This window comes from Physcomitrium patens, chromosome 5 (assembly GCF_059467195.1).
Source record: "Physcomitrium patens ecotype Gransden chromosome 5, ASM5946719v1, whole genome shotgun sequence".
NCBI classification, from domain to species: Eukaryota; Viridiplantae; Streptophyta; class Bryopsida; order Funariales; family Funariaceae; genus Physcomitrium; species Physcomitrium patens.
The window spans coordinates 125,146-135,543 of NC_143414.1; the positions used below are offsets into that span (position 1 = coordinate 125,146).

Consider the following 10,398-nt stretch of genomic DNA (forward strand, 5'->3'; position numbering starts at 1 on the left):
ATAATAAAAGAATTTGTGCTTATACTAGCTTGAAGTTATTAAAAATAGTATTTCTAAGTACTTTGTATTGGAATTATGCTTCTACATTGAAATCCAAAATAGTTTGTATTTAAATGGTTGAAATCCACTAGACTACTTGGATACTTGCAAAACATTGTATTATCTTCCACAGCCAGATGCCCGGTGCATTCTCAAGCAAGATAGCACATAATACGACAACGGAGAGCCGATGGTAGAGCAGGTGGAGAGTAGATAAATCGAGGGCAATGCCAAACCTAGACCAAGTGAATGACCCGTCTGTTGGTGTTTGTTTTGGCTAAGTGGAATTTGGTACGCATTTCAACTCTATACACAATTCTCACATCATAACAAATATGAAAGTCAAATCTTGTATTAGGATCTTCAGATCCTAATTAAGGTTAAAAAACCCTAAATTATAAAAAATAAAACACATATTTTTGAAAAACAAAAATGTTTATAGAGGTCTTTGGGATAGTATAAGCCTTGGCAAAATTTTAGAACGGAAAAAACTGTGATACATTGAGAGATATTTAGGATCAAAAACCTCTAGAATTCTCTTGTAATCCTAAACCCTACACCCTAAAGATCCTAAATCCTAAATTCTAAAGACCCTAAACCCTAAATCCGGTGTGGTTGCAAATCTATCAAAGTTCACATCATTTCTTGTATACAAATCTGCTACAATACATTCTTTGTTTTGCTCTGTCTTACAATATTCTACTAAGTTGTAGTGGTCAGTTTGTTATAGGAATTTTATCTCAAATTCGAAGAAAAATATCCAGTCGTGTTTGAATTATATTGTGGGATTTTAGCACATGGATTCTGAACAATAGAATTTGCATGCTTTGCATTGGAGGGAGATAAGAAGGCAACGTTGGTAAGAAGGGACTTAGACGTTAGATACGATGGTGGAATATTTGGACAAAGAAATCAACAGGGTATATGTCAATGGGACGTCTCATCAGACCCCTACTCCTAAGACAGTAGACGCTGAAGTGGAGTCTAGGAACATATGTATTTTTATTTTTTTGTAGAATAGCTATTTTATTATATTAAGTTTATTGTATTATAATCTTACATATTATATTTAATCCGAATTCTCTTGTTCAAGAACATGAACTGAAAGTAAAATAGTAGAAGTGAAACTAGAAATGGAGAAAATAAAATGAAGAACAATGACAAAAACATCCACTTCTCAACTTCCCAAACGTGCACGAATTGGATGATTCTGTTTATCTAGCACATATAAATACAAATCCGATGCTAATACATACACGATAGTTACTATACATACAAATATGTATCAATATGCACAAACAAATATGTATCAATATGCACACACAAATATGTCACCAAGAGCTCCGTATACGTACACATTAATTACGATACCCTGTGAATACCAACAATTTTTCCAGTCAATTCCTTCGCACATGATGCAAAAGCACATCTCCACCAAGCTTGCTTGTTTTGTTGCTGCCACATGTTGACTCAACAGTGTTGCCATTGGAATAAGGTTGGATCATGCAGAATTTGTCCAGAACTTAGCAATCGTTTTTCGATTTGTATAGCTTCACATTGGAACTGTTCTCTGTTTTTGTTGAATCAGTGTTGTAGTTTGACACAATTGCAATCGCTGGTGGAAGAGCATGTATGCTGAATATTCATCAGACTAGCGTAGTTAGATCGATAAGAGATAGAGATGAATCTTGCACAATGTAAGACACTCCACAATCCGCAGTCCTGCCGAGACTTGGGATGTAGACATTTGAAGGTAATTGCAAGGCATTCATCATCGAAGATTCCATATAGATCAAGAGCCGAATTGTAGTCTGGTGGTAACTCTGTTCCTCCATTTGGCAATAAGTTGCACAACAACTTTCTTGATCATCACGCATAGAAAATTGTGTCTACTGCATTGTCACAAAATCGGCTCCGACTACCGTTGTCATTTCAACCTATCATAACCTTTTTCGTCTTTTCTTAAGTTTTTTCGATTTGGAGGAGACGAGGAGTCTAGAGAGCCTTCTTAGATTCTGCGATCGATAGATTTTCAAGAGCATGGAGATGCAACAAAGATCTTTCTCGAAGATACCCCATCTATCCGGGAGGGTCATTTGACCCCTTAGATTTGGCTGACGACCCCAACACCTTGGCGGAGCTGAAGGTGAAGGAGATTAAGAACGGGTGATGTTCTCGATGTTTGGATTCTTCGTGCAGGCAATTGTAACTGGAAAGGAGCCATTGGAGAACTTAAACGACCACTTGGTCGGCTCGGTGGCCAACAACGCATGGGCGTATGCCACCAACTTCACCTCCAGAAACTAGGATGGCGCGATAGAATCGATTTATTTTTCTGTGAGCTGTGAGAGTCTGTAACTTAGACGGAACCACCAGTTGGGTTGGCAGCATTCGCACAGTAGTACATTGGGAGAGTGTGAATGAGTAAATTATAGATGTGTTCTTGTAATTGGGAATTGCAACTGGGCGAAGGGATGTGGAGGCAGGTGTAGATTTGGGCATGGAATGGTTCCGTACCCAAACGGGTGTGTGTTGGTTTCAGCTGATATAGATAGTAGCGCCATGTCTTGCAAAATCGATGTGATGGGGGCGTGGTTGAATGGATGATGGTCGTATTTGCGATATTTGTATTCTGCAGGGGAGGCGTGAATAGCAGAATGAGGTGATGGGGAGTGATTTCGTGGAGTGGTTTCGTAGAGTGAACGACGGTGTGAGCCGAAACTGAGAATGTGAGGGTGGATTGGGGGGGATTTATTCGAGCTGCATGTGATTAGTGCGGTGTGCATGTGATTTATACGACGGGGGAGAAGGTCGACGGAAGAGGTTTGTGATCCTGATCTCCTCCCTTGATCCCTGTGTCCTGATTTAGTATAGCTTTCCACCATTGTCCACATGCTTACAAGCATTTTTTGTTTTCAGGTCCCAAGGTATTTGGTGCATACAGATGGAGATTACCATCGAGCTGTGCACATCTAGTTGTTCGTAGAGAGCATGCAAGAATCGGTGTTGCAAAAAAAGGTGGATTGCAGGGATTTGTGGCCAAGCTTGTGGGGTATTTCTAGTGTTGGCCACATCTCTGCTGGAGACACTTCGCTCCTCACTGCCAGGTGATAGTTGCAAAATTTCCATGTTACTGTTGAATGATCTCAAATCCCTTGATGTGCAAGTTACAGTAAGTTTGAGATTTATTTCGTCCTTAGCTACAAAATTGGTATGCATAGAGAGACTCAAATGTGAGTTGAAGTTGTTCAAATCTGAAACTCAGATCCCTAATTAGGGTCTTTAAACTCTAATTAGGGTTTATAAGCCCTAAATTACGAAAAATAAAACACATATTTTTGAAAAACAAAAACATTTATAGAGGTCTTTGGAACAATATAAGCCTTGGCAAAATTTTAGAATGGAAAAAACTATGATAAATTGAGAGATATTTAGGATCAAAAACCTCTAGGACACTCTTGTAATCTTAAACCCTAAACCCTCAATTCTAAAACCTTACATGCATTCACTTTTATTCTAAAACATATTCTCATATGTTTAAAAATGTAAAATCACAACTCATGCCTTATTTTTTTAATCATACAACCTAGACTCTAAAATTTCAATCTCATAACATGTACACTAGGATTGTAATTTTAAACCCCAACATTGTATTGTGATAATATATGTTTGAAATATGAAACTTATTTTTATCAATTCGTTCTATTTGTTATATTTTATATTACATTGTGCTACATCAGCACCAAATAGATCACAATTAGATTGAAAATTTAACTTCTAAAATGTAAATATTGTAATTTTATTTTTTAATGCCATGTGGACTGTGCCATGTCTGCAAGATGCCACGTTGGATGACAATGCAAGGTATGCAATAAATTAGAATTTAACCTCTAATCTTATACATTTTTAACATTTCCAAATTATATATATTTTTTGAAATGCCACGTGGACTATACCACGTCAACACGATGCCTGCCACGTCACATGACAATGCTAGGTGGACTGCAAGGGCTCATAGTTTCAAGGGCAGTAGTCTTCAATAGTCATCTAATTTTTGGATGAAAAATCATTGTCATCATGAGACCAACGTGCAATCCATGGAATTGGATGAAAGTTAATCGATGCAACTGGGGCAAGGCCACTAACGGACTTATCCTAGAGAAAGCCGCGCGGCGCAAGAAGCTTACTGGGTATTTTGGGCCAGATCCAGATCAGGAATATTAGAAGGCTGTTGCGGGGGGGGTAACACAGTAGTGCAGGGTGAGCGGCAGTTGACAAGAATCAAAGGTAGGTTGACGCTTCTGTGAGAGGCAGCTGCGAGATTACACCGAGAGAGAGCCATACCCGAGGTCTTTGTGTCGGGCGGCGGAGGTTGTCATCGTGTCCACAGAAAGGAAGCCACATGCATGCAACCGACATGTGATCGGAGTAGGATCTGTCGCTTACCAGTGAATGGCCACATTCGATGGCGAACTTGAGGTAGTGATGCGAAGGTTGTGACTTTACGAGAAGGCAAAATAGATTGCAACAACCAATGCGGATCTGACGTGGCTGAACAATAGTGATGCTGGAGAGACAGTGCAGACGGTGATGAGCAAGTCTTTAAACAAGCACAACACGTCGTACTTTGAGGCGCGGCTGTTGGAAGAGGGTCCACTGTGGACAGAAGTCAGACCGAGCACTAGATCGAAAAGAGTGCGAGATTGGGCCAAGACAGTAGGTGCGGTCTTGGGTGGCGAAGCCCGAGATAGGAAGGAGAGCCTGCTGTTTAGGCTAGCAGTATAATAGGAATCTGGATCTCAAATTGGAAGCGAGCTTCGAAGGACCACATTGCTGCAAAAAGAAGCGTTGTAGTGTATATGGTGTGGCGTGGTCCAACAATGTGCTAAGTGAAGAGTGAGTAGATGAGAGATGAGTGGATTTATCAAGCAAAGGATATTGCAGATGCAGTGCTAGCAATTGTGGGGAGAGATCCAAAACAGATCTAATGTGGTCGCAAAGTTAGCAGGTTGAAATGGTAGCAATATTGTAGCAGTATTGTGTTGCGAGCCAGAGGAGAAGTTGTGCATGCTAAGCAGAGTTTGGTGATGGAGCAAGAGCTAGCCAAAGAATGCCCAGTTTGAGCTATTTCGAGCAAAGGCCTGTTTGTCGTGTGATTGATTGCCCCTGGTCGTCTGTTTGTTTGGTTGTCCTTTCTCGCTCCAGCATCTCTGGTCGTCTCCCTCCTCCCCCACCAAGGAAACTTATTATTCAGGTACGGGGCTTGTAATCTATGTCATCTCGTTGTTGTTATGTCATCCTTCTTTGCATGTTTATGGGATCGAAAATTGTGAGGATCGAGATTGGTTTTTTCCTGTATTTTTTTAGCGAGGAATTGACTATTTGGGGAGTGCAGCATCGTGTGATTGTGAGTCGGTGAAAGGACAGTCACGTGTGATTCTGGTGAGTGTTGAGGTAGAGATGGACACGTAGCGGTGGTTTTATTTTTTGTATTCGTTTTCCTAGAGATCGGCATTGTGTGGAACCGCATAAGGACGGTCTTTCTGCTTATGTAGCTATGTTGGTAGCACGACGTGGTCCAGTTTGTGCAATCGGTATGACAGTCGAGGGTATGCAAGGTAGAATGGTGTACGTAATTGGATCTGTGTCCCGAGATATGAGTAGGGATCTGTGAGCAAGGTGGTAGCTAGATGTTTGGAGGCAACATATCGTGTCTCTGGTATTATCAGTTAGTCCATGTCCGGGCGTGATCCCGTATCACTTTGACATGCATTATCTTGTAGCTTTGAAAATTCTGCGGCTGTCCTCGCGATGCCAGGTTTGCTAATCACGTCGTGCTGGCCAGTTGTCCGGTTTGGAGAACGTATCCAACCAAAGTTAAAAAGAAAAAAATTGTGGAAAAACAAGCCTGTCCTTACGGTCATCTTCTTCCACGGCCTACAAATCCGAGATGGGAACAAAGCGTAGAAGATGACGTGGAGCCAATATCATAGCATGGGAGGAAGTAAGCTCATGTGTTGGCCCAGAGAATGGCTGCCTCGAGATCTAAGAGAGAAGAAGGTGGTCGTGTACTCCCTCTCATATGATGCTGATACCGTCTAGTGGAAGGTAGGAGCAATGCTGAAGACGTGCAAGAGATTGACAAAGTCCTCGTCCAAAAATTGATCACCTGTTACGTACTTATTGAGTTCTAGTACCGATCTCTGAAAATAATTTAGCTTTGAGCAATTCGAAACTAAATATTGACAAATGATGTCACCAACTTGGTCCATGGCTGAAACGGTCACATTTGTCTGCAGTAAGGAATGAGGATTGGAGCAGATAAAATCTATCGAACTTGTGGTGCACAATTTCAGAGGTTTGGTTCTAAAGAGCTTGATTGTTTGACGATAAAGGGGGATACGAAGGCGTGCAGCCATGGCTTCACCAAGGTCTGCTACAACAGGTGGACTTGGGTTTTGCAATGCAGGACAATCTCGTGGCGTGCAGATGACAGGTCGCACAAACTCGGACAACCAAAATGGTGCGGGAGGAATCATCACCATGCGAGAAGGACGTCCAGAGGAAGATTTAACAATCTTTTGCGTGACATGAGTGAGATGGAGGGTGCCACAGACAACGAACTGGGATCCGATCACTTATACACTGTCCAAATCCCTGCCACACCAGACCACCCAATGTCGGGAGATCGACCGGTCCCCGGAAAGGGCAAGCAGCTTGGTGGTGTACGCGGTCCTACTTGCGCCGTCATCAATTGTGACGGGAAGGCGATGCGCGACGAGCGCGGAGAAGACATGACACCTTGTGATTGCAACTTCAAGATCTGCCGCGACTGCTACATCGATGCCCTCAACGGGTCTGGGAAATGCCCTGGTTGTAAAGACGACTACACTGCGTCTGACGAGCCAGGTTTAGGGTTTAGGGTTTAGGGGAGGAGAAAGAGACCCAACAAATCATGGGCGGAGAGGCGGAAGGGAACGAGCGCAGGAGGGCGTTTGTCGTGGATTGCAGTGCATGCATGCGCCCAACAAGAGGAGTGATTGCAGTAGTGTAAGGAGGAGAGAGGTGCGGCATGGTGCTATTCCACGCACCATGGATGGAGAGTCGGATTGAAAGGGCCGTTGTAGGGCGTTTATCCTAGATCGTGGTGCACGCATGGGCCCCGTGCGATGAATGACTGCTGTGGTCTGAAGAGGGAAGAGGTGCGGCATGGCTTTATTCCACGCCAATTCGACCAGGTTGCTCATCTAATGTGGCCGGTTCGAAACCTGGTTGCCATTAGAAATGGCAAGCCGCAATCAGGGGTCACACTCGCAACCATTTTTTTCCTTCTCTACGGCCGGCTTCTCTTCCTCTACGATTGCTGGTCCTGCCTCTAATCGTTTTTCTTTTCCTCTGTCCCGCGCGTCTCTTCTTCTTCGCTTGCTGGCGCTGCTCCTTTGTTTCACGCGTCTCCCTTTTCTTGCAGTGCTCTCAATCAACGCTCGTAACATCTTTGTCTGTGCTGGTCTCCTCCATGTCCGCGCTCCAGTCCCCCTTTGTGTGCGCTGCTCCCTTCCCTATTTTGGGTTCAGGGTTGCATGTGATGTAGGTGGAACAATTGCACAAGATTTTTAAATTGTGGGATTCTCCATCCGAGGAGTTTCAAGTCAAAATTGCCGCATGCGACGATATTCAAGCATCAACAACCATATAAGCGATGTCCTAATGAGGTGTTTAAAGAATTTCCAGTATCTTCTCTTACTTTGCTGGACACTCTTTTGGCCATCGAACCTGCGGATTGTGGAAGCGCTACTCGAGCTTTAGCCAGCGAGGTGAGAAAGTGCTGCGGTTTTGAAATTGTGGTGCATGCATTGTGGAGGAAGTTGGTGTGGTTGATGCCAGGAAGTAGTGGAGGCATGTGTTAGAGGGCATGAAGCATTATTGCTAATAATGGTTTGGGTAAGCTTACTCACGAACTGTGCGCTTGGTATTGGTGTGCAGTTCTTCACGACGAAGCCTCTTGCTTGTGACCAAGTTTATTTCCCGTGCTACACCCCTCAACGATGCAACTGGTTCATTTTGCAGTTTGCGTCATGGATAATCGACGTGCTATTTTTCAGCATAGAGTGAACTCCAGAATAAAATTCGAGAGATCTCTTGGCTTTAGTGGCCATGGATTGAGAGGCTACATGGGCAGCGACTGTTTTTCATAATTGCGTACCTCTTTTTCACACTTTGGAAGTCTGTCTTTCTTGTAGTTGGTTGTCGACCTCCTTCATACTGTTCGGCCCGCTTCATATCTTGCTTCATATCTTGCGTTGGTCAAAAAAGAGTTGATGCAAATTATTTTTTTTATTGCAGCTTACGGAACACACTCTGCGTGCGTTTCAAAAGTGAGGTTGTTGCGTGTGCACTAATTTATGCTGCGGCTTCCAGGCATGAACTCGAAGTCTCTGACTATCGACAATTTTCACGTTGCTTGTTTTCCACATCGAACCCTCCGCCACTGTCGCTGTTGCAGACATTACGCGGTGCAGTCAAAGTAGAAAAACGAAGGAAAAAAGCTCTGAAAGCTGCAAGAATTTGTCCAAGGTTGGACATTGCTCGAGGAAATCCTTCATTGTGGATCCGAAGTCAGGTTCCGTGATCGAGCAAGACCAAGGTGACCTGAATCTCCAACATTTGAACGTCAGCCAGAACTCAGCAGGGAGCCTAACACCTGCATGTGAAGAACCGTGTCAATTGCGAGTTTGTCTTGTGGAGCCGATCAAGGACGAGAACTTGGCCATGCTGGTCCAAAACTTTTTCCTTGCCGGTATGGCAACTTACTTCCTAGCCTTCAGCTTGCAATGGCAGATGGCTACTTGTGGTGCTCGCCATCTTCCCACTCCAAGCATTCGCTGCCACATGGATCAAATGTTCTTAATAAGACTTTAGGAGATGTTGTAGCGCCGAGATTTGGGCGAGGATTGACTTGGGACTTTAGGAGATGTTGTAGCGCCGAGATCTAGGCGAGGATTGATTTGAGACTTTGAAAGATGCTGTAGCGCCGAGATCTGGGCGAGGATTGACTGACAAGAGGGGAGAAATTGAATAAAATCGTCCTGTACAATAGTCAGCAAGATTTTTTTAAAAGAGTCTGCCAATGAAGAGGGGTTTCTTATTCGTGGGCAAGTCGCATGCATTGGCTATGGTGTCTCCCAGCTCTGCCTCTGCGGCTCTTACGGAAGATCAACTTCAAAAGCTTACGTAGGCGAATCGCTCTCGTCTTCCAGAAACCAATGTTGTTTGCAACAACAATATAGGAGAACATCCTATACGGATGCAAGATGATCACCGAGCAGGAGGTTCACGCTGCGGCGATGGCGGCCAATGTACACAACTTCATCAGTGCATTGCCTGCCAGAATTGTTTCCGGGTTTGTGGGATTCAGGACAAGCTCTTGTCATCCTGGGAGGTCAAAAAAGGAGAGTATGAGAATCTACTTTCAGAATTCCACAACAAAGACCGAGCTATGCAAGAGCTTGAAGAAGCGCACCAACTTTGAGCTCAGCACACAAGTAGATGTAGAATTTTAGGGGTGGATCCTGGTGGAGTCTTAAACAATTGATACTCTGGAATTTCAAAACCTGAAATTACAAGCCATGTATTGAAGTAGATGCCGGTTTGATAGTCATTTGTTCTAACACAGTTAGGATTGCCAAAATACTAAGGAGCTTTACCCAAAATCTGATCGGGAGGTAACATTCCGTCCTTTTAGCAGGTGACCTCATGCCTGCTAATATTTGTTCAACTTTAATAACAAGGTGCTATTTTCTACCCATAGTGGAACTAGAGTGACACGGGTGATTCTGTTTGCATTGCGCTGAGGATTGCATTCATGATATTTACATTATTTAGTTTTTAGGTTGGTGTTGTTTCAGCTCATCAGCAAAGGTTGATGTAGGAGGTCACAAGTTTGTTGAAGGTAACCTTACTTTCTATTTTAATGCATCTCAATTTCCAAATTGCCTTATCATTGTGTGAACTTCGACTCTAATTCCATAAATACTAGGAACGAAAAACCTCGTTCCTTCTTTCTGGTAACTGTATTCACAATCTTGACCCTCTCAAGGATTATAATCTATTATGTCTGTTCAAATTGTATGTCTGTTCAAAATATAAGTCACAGGCTAACAATGTAGCCCTTGTGGTGATAGCTTAATTGCTTGCTTGCCCTAAACCTTGGCTGCAATAACAGTACACGATGGCACCATTGCTGTTGCATCGGTGCTCATAGAGCGTGCCTAGGACGTCGATGAAGGTGTTCGGATGGTGGGATCAGAAAGAGCGATGGGAGGTGGAGGAAAACGAGGATGGGGAGCGGATGGTGCAGCA

General features: G+C 43.4%; 1 protein-coding gene across 5 annotated transcripts; it reads left to right on the forward strand.

The window, feature by feature from the left end:
• The first annotated feature begins 1,873 nt into the window (after positions 1 to 1,873).
• On the forward strand, positions 1,874 to 9,844 carry LOC112282763 (cellulose synthase-like protein D4). Of its 5 annotated transcripts, none has more exons than XM_073534396.2 (5): positions 1,874 to 2,862; positions 2,959 to 5,293; positions 5,858 to 6,099; positions 6,435 to 7,853; positions 8,023 to 9,844. In XM_073534396.2, exons 3-4 carry the CDS (start codon positions 6,010 to 6,012, stop codon positions 6,966 to 6,968), a joined length of 624 nt encoding a protein of 207 aa, XP_073390497.1. In that variant the 5' UTR covers positions 1,874 to 2,862; positions 2,959 to 5,293; positions 5,858 to 6,009; the 3' UTR covers positions 6,969 to 7,853; positions 8,023 to 9,844. The 5 variants fall into 5 exon arrangements, with proteins under 5 accessions (XP_073390497.1, XP_073390496.1, XP_090106320.1 ...); XM_073534395.2 differs by having other exon boundaries at positions 1,878 to 2,862; positions 6,339 to 7,853; XM_090250194.1 differs by having other exon boundaries at positions 1,878 to 2,862; positions 5,885 to 6,099; positions 6,339 to 7,853.
• The last annotated feature ends 554 nt before the right edge of the window (positions 9,845 to 10,398 follow it).